We start from the raw sequence: 18920 nt of genomic DNA, 5'->3' as shown, positions 1-18920 counted from the left end.
AGACCTGCATTACAAGAAATTCTTCAGTCCTTCAGAAAGGACAATATTCTAAGAAGAAAATGAATCTACACGAAAGAATGAATAGCAACAAAAGTGTTAACTACATGGGCAATTGTAAGATCATCTTTTTTATTATTTAATCTCTTTAAAGATAACTGAGTGTTTACATAAAAAATAATAAAATGCTATAAGGTTTATAACAAGTAAAGAAGTAACATATATGGAAATAATAGGGCAAAGTTCAAGAAAGGAGAAATGGGTATATACTATTTTAACTTTGTCTACTATATGTGAAACCATATAGAGTCACTTGAAGGCAGACAGAAATAACGTATTAACTTATAACTTAAATAACTATTTAAGCCCCAGCTCGGTCATTAAAAAACACATACACAACAAACTTATGAATAATAAGCCAACAAGTGAAGTAAAATGAATCCTAAAAATGCCAGTTAATCCAAAAGGCAGCAAAAAAGAGAAAAAAGTAACAATTGATGGGATAAATAGAAAACCAAATAGCAAGATCCCAGAATGAAACCCTAATACATGAATAATCACACTAAAATTTCAAATAGTCTTAACACTCTCATTGAAAGGCAAAAATGATCAAATTGGCCAAAGAAAGACCCAACTATGTGGTACTTAACATAAACACATATATCTACATACACAGATTTTATAAATAAAGATAAAAATAGATTAATAAGAAAAGAGATTTGCCATGCTAACACTCATGAAAAGAAAGTTGGATTAAATAGCTAGGGGTAACCATTTCACAATACATACATATACCAAAACATCACACTGTACGTTATAAATATATATGATTTTGTCAAGTATGCCTTAATAAAAAGTAATTAGTGAAAGCTTGAGTGACTATTATATTATCAAAGTAGATTTTACAGTAAAAATATTACAAGAGAAAAGGGCCATTTCATAAAAATAAAGTTGGCCAGGCGTTGTGGCTCACATCTATAATCCCAGCATTTTGGGAGGCCGAAGTGGGTGGATCACCTGAGGTCAGGAGTTTGAGACCAGCCTAACCAACATGATAAAACCCCATCTCTACTAAAATGCAAAAAAAATTAGCCAGGCATGGTGGCAGGTACCTGCAATCCTAACTACTTAAAAAGCTGAGGAACGAGAATTGCTGGAACCTAGTGGGCGGAGACTGCAGTGAGCCAAGATCATGCCATGCCACTGCGGTGAATGAAGATCACGCCACTGCACTCCAGCCTGGGTGACAGAGTGAGACTTTGTCTCAAAAAATAAAAATAAAAAATAAAGGATTCATTCATCAACAGGAACACAATAATGCTAAATGTTTATGCACCTGCTAACAGTGCTTCAAAATACATGATGAAGCAAAAACTGACAGAACTGCAAGAACTAGAAAAACTAGTTCTGCAAGAAACTAGAGTAATCCCACTCACAAGGATTGACAGAACAAGCAGTACAATTAAACAGATAATCAGTCACCATATAGAAGATTTGAACACTATCAATCAATTTGGCATAACTGATATTTGCAGAAAATTCCAACCACCAACAGTAGAACGCTACATTCTTTTTTAAGTGCACACATAAAACTCAGCAAATTTTCCATATTCTTCCGCATAATTAAAGACTCAGTAAATTTAAAAGGATTCAAATTAGACAAAACTTATTCTCTGGTGACAATGGAATTAAACTAGAAATCAGTAACGGAAAGATACCCAAGGAATCCCTATATATTTGAAAACTAATATACTTCTAAATAACATTAGTAAAAGAAATAAAAAAGATTATGAAGTATTTTTCTGAATGATAAGGAAAACATAACAGATCAAAACTTGTGGCATTCAATGAAAGCAGTACTTACAGAGAAATTGCTAGCATTAAATGCATATTTTTTTTTAAATCTCAAATTGATGTCTTGAGCTTCTACCTTAAGAACCTAGAATAAGAACCAAGTACATCCAAAGTAAGCAGCAAGCAGAGATTCTATACCTGGGTCTTCATTTACAAAGGTGACTGACTGACAAAACAGAGACTAATGCCACTGAAAGATTTGTATTACTTAATGGTTTGAAAAGAAGGGGTATGCCATACCATGTAAACCACAGGGAGAATCACCAGACTCCACCAGACTGGGTTCAAAGGCAGAGGCAGAAACAAAAAGAAAGCCTAGGCCAGAGTCTTTACTGGGGTTCCCATGGGAAAGGCAAGGCAGGGCAGCATAAACAGCTTCAGACTGGCACATTTGAAACATTTTTGCAGGCTGTGAGCACAGAGGCGGTCCCTAGTTCTCTGGTACCTGGCCCTGGATTGACTGAAGCTGGGGTAATATTGGTTTGGGGTACAAGAGTTGGATAAGGAGACAAGTGGGGCACAGTCTTGGGTCAGACAGTCTCACATGAAGGGCAGGACACTCCATGTAAGCTGTTCACAACAAACACACTTAGGAACTGCTTAGCCCTTGGGAGGGGCAGCCCCTCCTTAGGTATGAAAGACCTTCCAGAATGTCAAAATATGGTAAGATATAGAAAATAAAAAACATGATTAATATAGCAGAAGAAGTAAGAAAATAGTTTATCAGAGAGGAAATCAATGAAATAGAAAACAAGAACAATGAAGAAAAACCAGAGATACCAAAAGCTGGTTCTTTCCTAAAATAAAACTAATAAATATTTAGCTAGACTAATCAAAAAGAGAAAAAAGAGATGACATCTCTTATGAAAATAATTTGTGAAGGGTAGTGAGGGAATATTATAAACAATGCTATGCCAATGAATTTAATAACATAAATGAAATGAGCAAATTCTCCAGACTACTAAAGCTCCCCTGAGAAGAAATAGATAGCCTAAATTGCCCTATTATCTATTAATACAATATTTTATTCAAAGAAATTGAATTTGCAAGATTTCCAGTATGGTGAAATGAGGGTCTCATTCCTCAATGAAGGCAACAAAAAACTGGCAAAAAATTTTCAAAAAATCACAGGCTTGTAATAACCAGAAAAGCATTTATTAGAAAATAAGGAAATAAACATAAACATACAGAAATAAACAGAAACACACCAAATCAGAGTAGATCAGCAGAGTTTGTAGCTTTATACCTTAAATGACTCCCATCCTACTCTTCCTAGCTCTACAACAGCCATGAGTATCAGGAGCTTTGCAGACACAAAGGCTTTGAAAACCAGCAGGTGTGCAAGAACAGAGAAGTTTTGGAGTTCCTCACGAAGTCCAGTTCCTAAAGCATTGCCACTCTTTGACTTGAATGGCAGGTCTTCAAAGGAATGTTCATAGGGTGGTGTTGTTATTGACTTCACCAAGAGCTCCACAGGAAAAGCACTATCCCCAAGATGTTTGCTGGAAAAACTCAGTGTTGTTTTTTTACAACTGCCTAAGGCTGCAATACCAGAGCCATAACCACCAGAGGGCTTTGAAAAGCTCTGACACATTCCTGGGGAACCTAGAAAGATGCCCATGTATGCAAGGCTGTGTGCATGCCCAGGAAACTGCAGACAAGGCACGAGGTTCTCATTTCTGGATGACTCTGAGGTCATACACAAGCAGGAAGTGAAAGCTAAGGCGGAGCCTTAATGTTGAAGGTATGCTCCAACACACATGGAGCCCCTCAGCAAAGAGGAGAAAACTTACTTACTGGACCAAGGAATTTAAGACAATCTCTGGCTCAGTCCTTAAAGTTCTTATCTTTCCTAACTACACTCCATGATACCATTCAGTCTCATGGTTCTCATACCAGCCACTTGCTGAAGTCTCCAGTTTTATATTTCAACTCAGACCTCTCCCTCAGGCTGCAGACTGCCTACTCAAAGTCACCACTTAAACATCTAATGGACAGCTAATATGGAAACTTGATCTTCCCTGTCCCATCAATGGAAATTTCACCTTGCATTTGCTTAGGCCAAAATTTCCTGAGATCATTCTTGATTCTTCTCTTTTCTTCACACCTTACATCTGGCCCAACTCCAAATCCCTCTTGGTTCTGTTCCCAAAACATTTCAAAATTTGACTACTTCCCATTTCTCCTTGCCACCCTTTGACAAGCCATCAACATTTCCTATTTAGAAAAAGCCATCATCATGGCTTACCTCTTAACTGGCTTCTCTATTTCTCTCTTTGGCTCCCTTGGATCTATTCTCAAAACAGGAATCAAAACGTCAGTCAGATCACCTCTCTGGTTTTGAACAAAGAACTCTGCAGTCTTCCCATCTCAGCCAGACTACAAGCCAAGACCCTAAGAAAGTGTGTAACATTCTGCATAATCAACCCTCTGCCATCCCCCTATTACCCAGATAGCCTGGTTCCTTATGACTTCCCCTATCTCTCAATGTGCTCCAGCCACACTGATATTTTTATTCCAAAAGCATGCCAAATACTCTTGGCCTATGGACCTTTGCACATGCTGCCTGGAATATTTTCACACCCCAATCTGATATCCAAATAGCTCTCTTTTCCCCTTCCTTAAGGTCACTCAAAAGTCAACTACTCAGTGAGGTTTTTTCTGGCCACACACAAAAAATTAATCTTCTGCCCACTCTAATTCCAAAATCTTATATTCTGTTTTCCTCCCTATATTTGTCATCATATGACACAGCATATATCTACTTATCTGTTATCTCTCTCTTCTATAAGAATATATATACCATGCAGGCAGGTATTTCTATCTGGACTATTCCCCGCTGTATCCCCAGTAGCTAACATCTGGCACACAGAGAAGTGATAAGAGAAAATGAAGAAATGGAAAGAAAAAGAAAAAGAACTGTAGCTTGATGACTTCCAACTGTGGGTTCATAAAGAGTATGCATAATATCTCGTCCAAATGAAAGTCAGAATTTCCTGTATCACACTTTGAAACAACAGCCAAGTGGAAAGAGGGCTGGACTTAGATTGGAGACCTAGATTTTAGCTTTTACTCCAAAACTATCTACATGTCCTGGGGCCCTTAACCTCACTGGGCCTTAGTTTCCCAGTCTATATGTGAGAGAACAAGAGGAAGATGCTGAGAGGAACTTCCAGCAGTACAGGTCTATGACCAGGAGGCTCTGTGCCCAGGGATTCAACAGAAACGAGTACGAGAAATGACTCCCTTGGGGAAGGTACTTCATGTATTCTAAATAACAGATTTTCTTAGCGGACAAGAACACAAAGAAATAGTTAACTTACCAGCCTCCAGAGAAGAAATCAGGAGAGCTATGAAACAAGTAAGTCTGAGTAACACTTTCATATTCTCCTGGAGAAATAGAGGAATGGAAGAAAGACAGAAGCAAAAATGTTACTTTTCCAACAATCTCTAAAACTAAATATGTCAACACTCACCCTGTTCCCACTCTCACCCCCAAGTCACACTGATGAATTAGTTTTTCTACATCATGAATGTTAACATGTTTGACTTCGGGTTAGAGAATGGGATCGGGACAAAAAGGGATAAAGAGTTTTCAAAAAATTGAGTACAAACTCAATGACTTAAGATTTTAAACATTTTCATCTGCTGTCCCATTATACATTTCCATCTTGCATCCCATTTAAATTTCCCCAAATCTAGTCTACATCCGAAGTCAGCTATGCACTCACTTCTAAGCCAGCTCACCTCCACTTGTGTGGATTTGTTCCCCACTTGAAATGTACCCTGCTGCCAGGACTCACTTGCAAAATCAACCCACATTTCTAGGCCAGCGTTCATTTTATATTTCAAGATACTAAATTGCTTGCACAATACAATATAGCTATGTAGAAATCACCAAAAAAACCCTAAAAGAAATGATAATATATTAAAATTGAGTTGGATGGGTTTCTCCTTGTCTGAGATTTCTGTACTTTCTAAAATATCTACAATTAACTTTGTATGAAAAAAAAAGGGACTGGAAAGGAAAAGAGGAAAATCTCCACAGTCCCCTGGTAGTTTAAAAGTCCCCACCAACACAGCATCAGCTACAACAGATAATGGGTTATCAACAGGACTATGTGTTAAACTGAGGTCCTGGTAACTGATTGATTTAATTACATAAGGCTTGTCCACATACATGGCAGGGGGCAGAATCAGGTTAGGTACTTGCCCAATACAGCAAGTCTACAGAGAGAGCATGCCAATGGCTTTACCTACAAAATAGTATCAAGTGAATGTAAAAGAAAAAATAATCCTATTTTGTCTACCTTCCCACATTAATATTCAGTATAGCCTTTTTCTTCCTGAGTGTTCCTGTCCTGCTCCTGAACACAGACCTTGTGATGATACACAAGCTCCAGTGTTGTGTCTCCAGCTGAATTTTGCACAAATTTACTCAAAGGCCCCTCTGTACTTCAAATTCAATAGGCCCCCAAGACCAAACCCATTCTCACTCCACCAAGTTTACCTCACCCCATGCTCCCCACTGCAGTGATGGGCACAGCACTGCTCTGAACCTACTGGGATTACTCAACAAGAGACCAGGGATAAATGATGTTGCAACCACTGCCCTGCAAAGCTGTGCTCTCTCCCTAGCAGTCTGTCTCCTTAGATCATCATGCCCACCCCGCCACCCCAGTTCACTCACGGCCACTGGTGATGCCGCTTTAGCTCAAGCAATCTCCAGCTCTTGCCTGGATTCATTTTGGCAACAGGGTCCCTACTGGGCTCTCTGCCTACAGATTTATGCCTTCAGTCAATCCAAAGCCTACAAACTACCCATCATCATATGATCTGCTCAAAACACCTTCACTGGCTCCCCAGTGCACCTAGAAGTACTCCAAACTCCCCAGCAAAGCCTAAGGCTTCCTCATGGAGAGGCTCTGACTTGCCTCTCCACACCCCACATCCCCCAGCACACTCCACACTCAGGCCATAACTGGGTAGGTGCTCCAGTCTCAGAGACGTCGCCTTCTCTATTCCCTCCACCTTTCACCCGACTACCTCCCACATCTGTCTGCATCTTGGCTCCAAGGAACCCCCCAGACCCCTTGCCTGGCTTCTTCCTCCTCTGAGCCCCCAACAACCTGTGTGTTCACCTGCCACAGCCCTGAGCACACTGTGCTGCAGTTGTCCTGACCAGAAAACCTCATGACAGCAGGAATCAAGGCCTGCTCACCTCTGCACCCACAGCACCCAGCACTGTGCTAGCAACACAAGCCCTTAATAAAGTCTCCTGGGATGAATGAAAATAGTGAACCTACTTCCCCACTTGGAATGTGCCCTGCTGCCAGGACCTACTTTAAAAAATCAACCCAAACTTTTAGGCCAGCTCAAAGGTCATGCCTTCATTTTATATTGCAAGATAATAAATTGCTTGTATGATAGGATATAGCTACATAGAAATGCACCAGAAAAGACTAAAAGAAATGATAACAACATATTCAAATGGTTGGGTGGGTTTCCCCTTGTTGGGGCTTTCTATACTTTCTAAAATATCTACAACGAAATTTGTATGGAAAAAAAGAGAAAGGAAAGGAAAAAAGAGAAAAAACTCCTATCCCTTCTGCTCAAGCTAGGGGCAATGTCTAGAGTAGCCCACGTAATTCTGTGCTTTGAAAACACCTGCCTTTTAACTTTTACAGGAGATTAAATTTGCCTATATTCTTATCTGTAGCTATAAGTTAATAAATAGGAAAACATAAAATATTTTAACACAATATTCATTCAGAGTCTAACAACATAAAGTCATTTGAATATTAGCTGGAAAATGTTCTATTTATGAAGGTGTATTATGGCTGGGTGCAGTGACTTACCCCTGTAATCCCAGTACTTTCGGAGGCCAAAGTGGGCAGATCACTTGAGGCCAGGAGTTCAAGACAAGCCTGGCCAACATGGTGAAACCCTGTCTCCACCAAAAATACAAAAACTGGCTGGGCCCAGTGGTGTGTGCCTATAATCCCAGCCACTCGGGAGGCTGAGGTAGGAGAATCACTTGAACCCAGGAGGCAGAGGTTGCAGTGAGCCAAGATCAATCCTAAGTGACACTGCACTCCAGCCTGGGTGACAAAATGAGACTCCATCTCAAAAAAAAAAAAAGTATATAGGTATTTTTTTAAGTTGCAACATGCTTTTTAAACAAATATAGGGAAGAAAGATTTTCTAAGCATGTGAGACATACCCATTCATATTCTCTTCACTTTACCCCCAGTATCAGGACGATGATCCCTGAGTCTGGCTCAAGCCTTGAAACCTACCTCAGAGCAGTAAAACTGCATTCCTTCAATATCCTTGAACTCTGACCCTTTATTCACATTAATTGGCTTCCCAAAACAGTCTAGAATACTAGTATTATTACCATCTTTACCTTTAAACTATATTCAGATGATGAAATAAGATAGAAGCCTTTGAAGCCCTATATCCTGGTCTATGAACTCTCTTTGATTGCATGAATTGTGTTTTAAGTCTTTGTGATAGAGAGGAAGGAAAAAAAGGTTAAAATGTTTCCTAGTCACCAGTTCCAGGCCAATCTGCTACGTGCATTAGTTTATCAACCACAAAATAAGGGCATTGCAAAGTCAACTGAACACTGCCAGCCGTTGGTTCACAGAGTTACAAGATCTGGCTTGTTTGATGGTTAGGCAGGGGAGAAGAAAAAGAAGATGTCTGACTGAACTTTGTGGAGTGTATCATGAGATATAAACCCAAATTAATTGTGGGCAATGTTTAATCACAGGTCCAAGGCTGGTGGCCTGTACCACAAGGCAGGGTGATATTGGACACGACTCTCCCTGGGCCCCAGTGTGCTCATCTGCATGATGGGCAATGAACCACCTGATGTTGGACCCCGTCCTCCTCTAATAGACTATAAAAAGGTGAAGAGCCATGTCCCCTGGGTCCAAGTTTACTTCTGCCCCAGAGCTGCTCTGGGAAACAGTCAGGGGGGTGGGAGTGGCCATGTCCCCTCAGCAGTGGGCTTCTGGAATCCATGTCACAGATCCCCAGGACCCTGGGGCAAAGAGTTGACACTGAGCTTGGGATGGGTGTTAAGGATCACGTGATGAAAGGGAATGAGGACATCAGAAGGGAAAGAGGTGAGGGTTGCACCTAGATTAACCCGCACACTCCCAACAAAAATCAACACAGACCCCATTATGCCCTTGAATAACCCAGAAATTCCAAGGCAGAGCCAGACCTAACTGGCCTGCCAACTTGGATAGCTGAATGGCTATCCAAGTCAGAAGTCCCTGAACATAGATAACATGTTGAGTAAAAGTTCAGCCTCCATGCCTCAGTCCCCCCTTCTGACAAGCAACACAATGACAGCATTGTCACTGATGGTGCTATGTGGGTGAAATGAGTGACCACATGCAAAGGGCTTAGAAAGGTGCCTGGCAAGTGGGCACTCCCAAATGCTAGCTACTGGAAATTGTCCCATGCTGTGATGACAAATAACAGTTTTCATAAAATGTTTTCAGTTAACCATCCACTTCCTTATTCACTCACTGCTGCATTCAACAATCATATATCAAATATCTACTTGGCTTTGGGAACAAAAATAGGAACAAGGGTCCCAGGGCCTGGGTCCAGGAGCTCAGCAGTCTCAGGGAATGTGGAAACAGAGTTAGACTATAATGTGGGGGCATCTACTGGAAAAGCCATGACCAGGGCAGGAGGGGAGACAGGGGCTAACTCAGCCTGGAGGAGGCAGAGGGGAGGATCCAATTATATCATGTTCTGGAGCATAAACCAGAGGTGGGTTCTGAGTGGGGAGGCTGAGACGCCACAGTTTCCCACAACATGCGGAGGTTTGCTGAGGAACTCAGACTGTCATTTGCATGTGGCAGAGAAGTAGCTATGGATATTAAGCCATGGACTGGTGTATGTTAGATCTCCATTTTTTGTAGACATTTTGGCACCTGTGTGGAATATAAACTGGAGACGGGAGCTGGGGAGAGCAGGCTGCTGCAGAGGTTCATGGAAGAGAGGATGAGGGGTGGGCCAGCTCTAGTGACAGACAGGCAGGAGGGAACATATCTGAGAACACTCAGTGCTGGAGGGGAGAAGCAAGTACCAACTGGGCCAAACTCACTGAGCTGGGGTCAGGGAGAGCAAGGGCCAGGTTGGGGGGTAGGTTCAGGTACCCACAGACAACTCAAGAAACATGCTCAGAGGGTATCACCGATGGCATCATAGATCCAGGTCTCTTGGGACAAGGCAGGCAGTACTGACTCAAGTGGAAAGCAAGAATTTAAGCATGTGGTGACAGTGTACTGAAAATGAACAGCAAAGCCTGTAAGGGGCTGAAATTGGGGAGAGCTTGGATGCAGCACTGGGACCCACCATTTCGCAGGTCTCCACTGAAGCACAGCGAAGGTGACCTGGGAAAGACGACAGGCATTGGCTCTTACTGGGGCTGAAGCCACCTTCCAAAATTTAATAAAATCATCAAGCTACCCAAAGAGTAATGCGACAACAGAAATAAAATATATTTGCATACAATGGGACATAGTCCAGGGCCCCTAGATCTGAGGGTGGAGGAGTTCAGCTGTTTGTGAGAAAAGGCCGGCCATCAGACCTATTACCTTGGAGAAGGCCTTGACTTTTACCAAGGAGTCCAGTTTCTCAGGAGGGAGTCACCATCTTCAGCAGGTTCATCTACCTGGGGAAGGAAGAACACATAAATGAAGTGTAAACGAAGAGGTCTAAAGGTACCAATTGCTGTGAGGATCTCAAAGGTGTGTATTAGTCCATTTTCGCGCTGCTATGAAGAAATACCTGAGATTGGGTAATTTATCAAGGAAAGAGGGTTTAATTGACTCAGTTTTGCATGGGTGGGGAAGCCTTAGAAAACTTACAATCATGGTGGAAGTAGAAGCAGGCATGTCTTACATGGCAGCACCAGACAGAGAGATTGAGAGAGAGAGAGAGAGAGAGAGAGCAAGCGCAAGGAGGGTAGTGCCAAACACTTTTAAACCTTCAGATCTCATGAGAACTCACTCACTATCATGAGAACAGCATGGGGTAAACCTCCACCATGATCCAATCACCTCCCACCAGGTCCCTCCCTGGACACATAAGGATTATAATTTGAGTTGAGATTTGGGTGGGGACACAGAGCCAAACCATATCAAAGTGTCAGAAAGGTTATGACATTTAAATGGCCATGAAAATGAGTCCAATGTTTAACAAGTGTATGTCCCATAATCCTTGGGACAGAATACTTTCAGGAAATCAAATCACAGGGAGGGAAGAATACAAAGAGCTTGACAACCACAAGCTATTTTGGTTAAACACGTTCACATGGCACTTTGCTAGAGACCAGGTGCAGAAATGAATCAAACCACCTCTAGGAATGTCATGGGTCAATGCACATGAAAACAGAGCTTGAGCTTTGCCAGAGAGAAATGCACCAGAGGCCAGAAAAAATGAGCAGGCTCCATTTTAGAGGAGGTATCCTCACTCTTCCATTACCAAGCACATTAACATCCCTGCACCCCGTATCACATAATTTAAGTCAACCTTAAAAAGCTAAGTTGTGGTAGTTCTTCTGCAATGTCCTACAGATCTTTCACCATTTATTCACCTGTTTTTGTGGTTTTCTTTTAGTATTTGGAGTTCGATTTTTTTTCTTATCTGAATCATTTCTTTGGGCCTTTGAAAAGCTTGTAAGACCTAAGCATAAGGTTTTTTAATTCCCATCAACAAAACAGCCTAATTCAACATGAAATATTTTCCTTAGACTACACAAACTAAATTACAAACTATTATTCACTTAAGGCATAGTGAATACACAGCATAACACAAGGTATCAGAGGTGCATTGCCCCATCAATAAGAATCATATCACAGCACAAACTAAAAGGGGAGACCCCCACATCCTCCAGCTCCCGATCCTAAGACAGTGTCCTCCTGACTGACCTCTGTGAGTGTGCCCCAGATATGACAGCTGCTGTTGGGAATTATACAGTGAATGGCACCAAAATGGATGGAATGGGGCAGGGGGAGGAGGGTGGGGAGGATGGATTTATTTGGGAGGTCCAGTAAGTTTCTTGCAGAGAAGGTGACGCCCCACACTCTTCTAATGGCCTCCTTTTCCCTCCCTTTTCCCCCAGAAACTTCACTTAAGAATTTATATACTCACTCTCTCCATCCCTCATCCATTGCTGAAGCGACCACCATTGCTGAAGTGCCCTCTAAGCTTGCTATTCCTCTGAGATGCCTTTCCCAGGCCACCACCCCTCCTAGGTTCTCTATGCCAGGATCCCTCCATCTCCAGCCCCCTGGACATCTCTCCAGCACCTGGCCATCCCACCACCCCTCCTGCCTGACCCCTCGGATGAGGATCAGTACCCCCTACTCTTCTGCCTTCACTGTCCAGGTGGGTCTGTGCCCAGCCCTGGCTCCCCGCCTTGCAGTTTATAAGCACTGTGCCATTCCACTTCCATGCATCTCTGTGGCACTTCGCAGGTCTGGTAGTCAATTCTTCCATTCCTAGCCTGGCAGCTTCTGGGATTTCTGACATCTCAGAGGTGATTCCGATCAGAAGCTTTTCCCAGGGCCCTTGCAGACATCCGCTCCTCCAAAGCCAGGTGTGACGAGCAACACAGGTTCTCCCTCATACAATGCACCAAGGTGCCTTGAAGTGCTGGCTCTGGGCCCCCTGGCTTTGGCAACATTTGGCAACTCTTCTACTTGTTGGCATTCCCTACCTGGGCCAGGGAAGAAAGCAGTGCAGAGTAGACCCTCCCCTCTCCCATTGCCACGAGGAGGCCCATCCTACACATCTTGCATGTCTGTCATAGGAGCTCAACAAATACTTGTGAAAGAAAGGAAAGAGGAAGAAAGGGAAAGAGGGAAGGAATCCACCTACTTACCTACCCACCACCTTTGCATGAGACACACGGGGATGAAAACCCAGCCTAGAATCAAAGAAGGGGAAGGATGGAATAAGGGTACAGGACGTAGGTCAGGTAATAGGATTGCAAGGAGAACCATCACTGGCATCTGGAGATGGCCAGGATCACAAAAGAGAGTGGAATCCTTTGCAAGGAGTTAAACAAAGGGCTCACACCCAGATGGCTGTCGAAAGAGCTGGGGTTGGGCATGACCCAGAGTAGAAGAAACTATAGGAATAGGACTAGAGACTGAGAAATGTTACTGCCAGAAGGCATGCTAGGTAAAGAAACCTCCCTTATTCAGAACCAGTTCATCAAAGTCCATCGTAATTTTAAAAAATGACTTACAACGTACCTTTAGAAAATACCACTAACAATAAAAAGTCACAGATAGATGTCACTGTGCTACTTTTCAGATTGGATTTTCCACATAAAATAAAATAAGAAAAAGAAAAGGATGAACTCACTCAATACATTAAACAGCCACAGTATGTGGTTCCCCCTGTTCAGCCTTCAAGCAAGGATGCCTATGTTCTGTGTGAAAGCCCTGGACTGGCTAACATCCTCTCCATAGCAGCTTCCAGACAAGGCAGCAGGGAGTGCCTCAGCATCAGATGCTGATGTCCAGACCCAAGGAGTCAGCCAGATTGTAGGGTGACCCGAGGCCTGGGCTGGTCATCCCCACTTGGAGGCCTTGTCCATTCCCTGCAGCACAGCACGGCTCCATGTGACAATCACATGGAAAAGCTCACGATTGTGAAGCTCTTCCGGAACACAGACCCCATCGCTGTTTGGTGATCATGAGGTATTTGGAAACACTGAGGTATCACAGCATGACTACAGCAACATGTGCAACACACACACAAAGTTACTTGTTGATTAAAGATAAAATGAAAATGCATATTTGAGGCATAAAGCAATTTCCTGCTAGACCCAGAATGAGAAACTGCAATGTGAAACAAATTATAAAAGTAGAAATTAAGTACAAGGATTAACAAAGATCATATTGGCCCCCAACAAAAACTCCCGTTCCAGGAAGGACTGACTTCATCCAACAGCGCCTTCCTGTCCCTCTGCAAGGAATTTCAAACCCAGTGCATGCACAGGAAAAGTGACAGCTAGGGAGAGAGCACTGTCACAGGAACCCAGGTTTCTTTCTCAAGGCCTATGGCCCAGTGCAGGGGAAGGAGGCATCTTTCCTGCTCTGTAGCCACAAAGCATTTATTAAACACCCTCTTTTTCTTGAGGAATTTCCCATAATGTTGAGGAACTTTATTCTTATTCCTGAGGAATTCCCCCACATTGTGAGCTCTGCCTTCTAGGATAGAAGCTAGGCACAGGCAAGGTGGCACACAAGCAGACGCCTCCTGGAGGTCCACTTCTGGGGACAGTGGCAACAGAGGTGCCCAGAGCTGGGGGAAGCTCATCCTGGCACATGGCATTCTATGTCTGTCCAAACACAGGCTGCACTATCCTCACCGTGAGACCTGCATGGAGCAGTCCCGCCACATGGCTCCTGCTGTGTGTAGCTACATTCATCTCCATTCCTCTGTCTCCAGCCTCTCCCCAGCTCCATCCCATATTGGGAGGGGCCCTGAGTGTGCACACAGGTAGATGTCTAAGTCCACACATCCATGTCTATCCCCCTGTGAACAGCCCTGGCCAGTCTATGAACCAGGCAGTAGAGTCCATGGAAGTGACTACACAGGCCATGGAATTAGGGCCCAGGGTGTTTAGGGAGGGAATTCAGGGGTCCCAGGTACATGAGGGATGTGGTTAAGAACAGGGGAGCTGGTGGGTTAGGATTAGGCCAAGTGGGCACATCCTCTTGGCCTTCCACACTTCTCTCCATGCTGAGGGATGTGTTTGGCCAAGCTGCAGCGTGGAGCCCTCTGAGGCACAGGGCCAAACTTCTACAGAGGCCCAAGAAGAGAGAACAGAGAGCAGGTGACTCCTCCCTCTTCCAAGGACCTGACACAATCTGAAATTTACAAGAATATCCTCAACGCACTTTCTACATTTCCACCTGATAGCAACAACATGCTCTTCTACCTTCCCATGGAGTGATGGGCTAAGGCATTTACAGCATGATTTAATACAGCCTCTCATTTCTAATACTGACCAATATGTGCATGTGTGTAGATCTGATGTCATGGAGAAATAATCAGAAAATTAGGCTCCAACTTATCTGGCCATGACTGAGAAGTGACCATGGATGAATTCCCTGAAAAATCAAGGGCCAAAGCAGGTTCTTTAGCTCATGAAATGTCACAGCCCATGTGTTCTACTGTAAGTCAGTGGAAATGTGTACAGGGAATCTACTACAGTACTGAAGCCAAGCCCATAATTATGATATCCTGCTACCCCTTTGTTTGTTTGTCTTTGAGACAAGATCTTGTTCTGTTGCCCAGGCTGGAGTGCAGTGGTGCAATTACAGCTCACTGCAGCCTTGACCTCCTGTGTTATTCCTTTGTTATAAGAATTCAGACAGCCATCAAAAAGTTCCCATCATTGTTAAAAACAAAAATGTCAGTTTGAAAGAGAAGATTGCATAAACTTACAAAGCCATGGAACCACATGCTTACGGAGAAGACTTTAAACCTACATACTTACACAAATCCTGGCTTAGAATCCACAAATTCTCAGGGAGAAGCTATAGACAGCCAGAGATCCCAAATTCTATTTCCCTAGGTTACTAATTTCACCCAGATTTTCTAGGGGAAGTTATTATTTGGCTATTAGAGCTAGCATGGCTCTATTATGAAGCAGAAAGAAAAATCTCCACAATTGAGGCATCAAAGCATCCCTTACAGTGAGCTGCTTTGGAGTGCCAGGTGGAGCCTTTGCTTTTCATTTCCCAGAAGGAATCCTTGGGAGGTAAAATCTAGAGACACTGTCCTACGTAAATGCTCACAGTCATCTCTATCCAATCCTGATCATGAAAAATGGAAGCAACGGCTCCACACACTCACACCTGCAGGGCAACTTAGAGGGAGAGACCTACCCTTGATAGTCACAGAGCCCACCCAGGAAGTTCCACACCCAAGCTAGTACAGGAAAGTGTGGAAATAACCACAGAGCATTCTGGGGACCACCATGGTGTGTTCCAAACGTGACACAATGGTTTCCATCCCGTGGAGATTAGTCACCCACAATCACATGCACACAACCCAAAAACCCAACTGTGCGTTCATTGTGGTCACCTCTGATTTTCCCCCAGAGAAACAGCTCTGCAAAACTATGAGTAAACACTCCCACACCAGAGAAACAGAAACTCCCTCACCATCTCAGAAAGCCCAGGAAACACCAAGCCTGATAACATTCCTACCGGTAGAGGAATCCTAACGCTTCTCTCATAATTATCAATGGTTTATTTACCCATATAAACAGGAGAAAGAAAGTCTTATTTTTATCATTGAGGAAGCACAAGCATATGAATGTAAAGTAAAAATTTCCAAAGAAGTTTCAGGCATTGCTATGAAATCCCAACTATTCAGCTAATACAAGGCGAAAAGCCACAAGATTGGTGGTTTCAACTAAGACACATGGTTTTTAAGGGCAAAAGGAGCAATGAGACACAGGGAGACAGGATCACTGTCACCAGATGCTACAGATGGGATGGACCTGCCCCAAGCCTCTTGACCACTAGGTTCTAGGTTGAAGTCTGACTTTTCCACCTCACCCCTACAAACCTCCTAGGGCTCCTGGACAATAGAACCAGAACCCAGAGACATGGATGGGCCTCATCTCTTGTCCTTGTTCCCTTTCCAAATGCCCTGCCTTGACCTTCCCAGGCTCTCCCATGCCTCCAACACAGTTCCTCTCCAGCCACTAGAGGCTACGATGCCAAGATCACTATTGCACTGGACTTGTCAAAAAATTGACTGAGAACAAGAGACCCTCCTCCCTGGAGCACTGCCTCCCAGTCAGGCAAGAACAGCTATTTCTCAGATTGGGATCCATAGACAGTTTCAGAGGACTAACCTTTCTCTACAACAATCTTTACATTGTTTTCACTTCTATAATTTTTTACTGGAGTAAATATTTTTCAACACACTGCACATGGTGAAACACAAAACTTAAGTGGACAGTTCCATAAACTGCAACTGTGTGCACCAGGAATACTTCATCAAGATATAGACCATTTCTGCCACCCCTCGAAGCTCCCTTGTGGTCCTTCACCCCAACACACAAAGCACCAACCTTTCTGATTTCTAACTTGATTTTTATGATCCTTTAGCAAGTAACAGAAGTGCATTCCTGATGGCTGGCTTAGACACGTCCAGTGCCCCACTATTTCAGTGCCCACACCTGCAATGGCACTTCAATCACTCACAGCCCAGCAATGCAGGGAAAGCAGTGGTTCTCACTGGGGTGGGTATGGCCCTTGAGGTAGCATTTCAGAACCTGTGGGGAAGGGGACTCTGGATGATCAGGATGAATTCGGCATTGGAGGCCATCGATGATTGACATCTGGAACAACACAGGCAGTTCTGCCCAGTAAAGACCTGTCCCGCATGACCTCCAGGGGTCTCACAGACGTTCATACTGATGGAAACGTATGTACAGTGTTTGAAACCTAGCCCTTAACTCCCTTCCACATTTATATAAAATGTATATGTTGTTGGCACAAGTTTATACCCACTAAATTTTTCAGGAATGCAATTACTATGAAAATTGAGAGAAGATTGGCCTTTGACTACCATCAAGACCTTGACCAAGAGTCAGTCATCCTTCAGTGGCATTTGGATGGCCACTGAGACTCACCTGTTCCCACCCCATGTCAGCTGTCCTGCAGCCTGCAGAAAGCACTGGCTCACCTTACTAGGTTCTAGTTCAGCTCGGCTCAAGTGTCTGCAAACTGAAATGCATAATTTTAATACAAGTTGCTTTTATTTCTCCTTAAAACCTAAGTATTTTATTGATTTTTAAAAGTTATGTTGTATATAAATTTTGTTATATCATTTCAAAATTATAAAAGGAGTGTTTTAAAATATTTGCATTAAGAGAGGTGTTGAGTTTTAATGAGGTAAGACCCACTGATGGAAAGTGACACCATCTAACTTTTCATTTAACTCTTGGTCATTAGTCATTGGCTGTATTTTATCTATGAGTTCTCAAGTTTGGGACGCCAAATGTGCAGAGATCAGCATGGTTAGACCCTTCCTGTTCACAGCTCACTGAACCGTGATTACCGAACTGCACTTGCAAGGAAGGTCATTTCAAGAGACCACTGAAAACTCACTATTCTCACCTCTTTTTCAGGGACCTTTAAAAGAAAGCTCCCACTTCTCTTTGTTCCAAGAATGCTTTTTCTCCTGAGCACTTAGCTTTCATCTTGAAGACACTGTTGGCTGTGATGTGACGAGTTTCCTCTTTCCCATCGCCTACCGGACAGCGTCTTTATGTTGTCACCCTTGGCTATGTGTTAGAACCACCTGGGGGGCTTTGAAAATACGCATGCCCAGCACACCCTCAGAGGTACTAGTCTGCTCTGCATCCAGTCCTGGCATTTCTCTGAGTGCTTCAGGCAGTGCTAAGGTGCAGGCAGAGCTAAGACTCAGCCTTCTGTCCACATTCACGGCCCCACTTGGGTAAGTTTACCAGCATCTAGGTCATCAGGGTTTACCACATCAAGCCTCATTTCAGGCTCCACTTCATCTCCACCCTTATTTTCCTTTTACCCCACTTTTAATTTATGGCACCCCTGTCTTCTTATGGGCATGAGCCCTCTTGGGAAGTGATAGGGGTCTCCATCATGCTGCCATGTGTGTGCTCCCCGGATGCACATAAATAGGAGACAGCATGAATCCAAGAACATGCAAGTCACTGGGGCCTCAAAAAGCTCTAGTCTCTTTCAGAACTTGGTGAGATAAATCAATGCTAGGGCTGCCCACACACTCCCTGCGCTAGGCATGCCCAGGAGGCTCCAGCAGCATTTCCTGGATGCACGGCAGACAATCAGAGGAGAAAAGGGCTGCTGACAGTGCAGGTCCTTGTCTTGTGCCACCAGCCCACTCACAACCTCAAGGAGAGGAAAATGCAAACCAAGCACCCACTCACAGCAACAGATGGGTAGCATCGTGCAGCTGTGCCATCAAAGGTGAGTCCCAGGTGCCCCTGACAACTT

The 18920-nt window shown here is 43.5% G+C and overlaps 1 protein-coding gene across 8 annotated transcripts in view; it reads right to left on the bottom strand.

Moving 5' to 3' along the window:
• The window catches only part of IL1R1 (interleukin 1 receptor type 1), a 154035-nt gene that overhangs the window by 16796 nt on the left and 118319 nt on the right, over window positions 1–18920 (bottom strand). For 6 of the 8 annotated variants that reach the window (XM_017964107.3, XM_078348863.1, XM_008980186.5 and 3 more), the window contains 2 exons: window positions 10479–10555; window positions 5175–5241 (listed from right to left, as the gene is read on the bottom strand). In XM_017964107.3, coding sequence (XP_017819596.1) covers window positions 5175–5235 — 61 coding nt within the window. In that variant the 5' untranslated portion in view covers window positions 5236–5241; window positions 10479–10555. The remainder of the gene's footprint in view (window positions 1–5174; window positions 5242–10478; window positions 10556–18920) is intronic. The other 2 variants (XM_035271786.3, XM_035271785.3) reach the window with 1 other exon arrangement.

The sequence above is a fragment of the Callithrix jacchus genome, chromosome 14 (genome assembly GCF_049354715.1).
Source record: "Callithrix jacchus isolate 240 chromosome 14, calJac240_pri, whole genome shotgun sequence".
Lineage (NCBI taxonomy): Eukaryota > Metazoa > Chordata > Mammalia > Primates > Cebidae > Callithrix > Callithrix jacchus.
The sequence above is the reverse complement of the archived record's forward strand: the minus strand, read 5'-3'. Positions and strand labels throughout refer to the sequence as shown.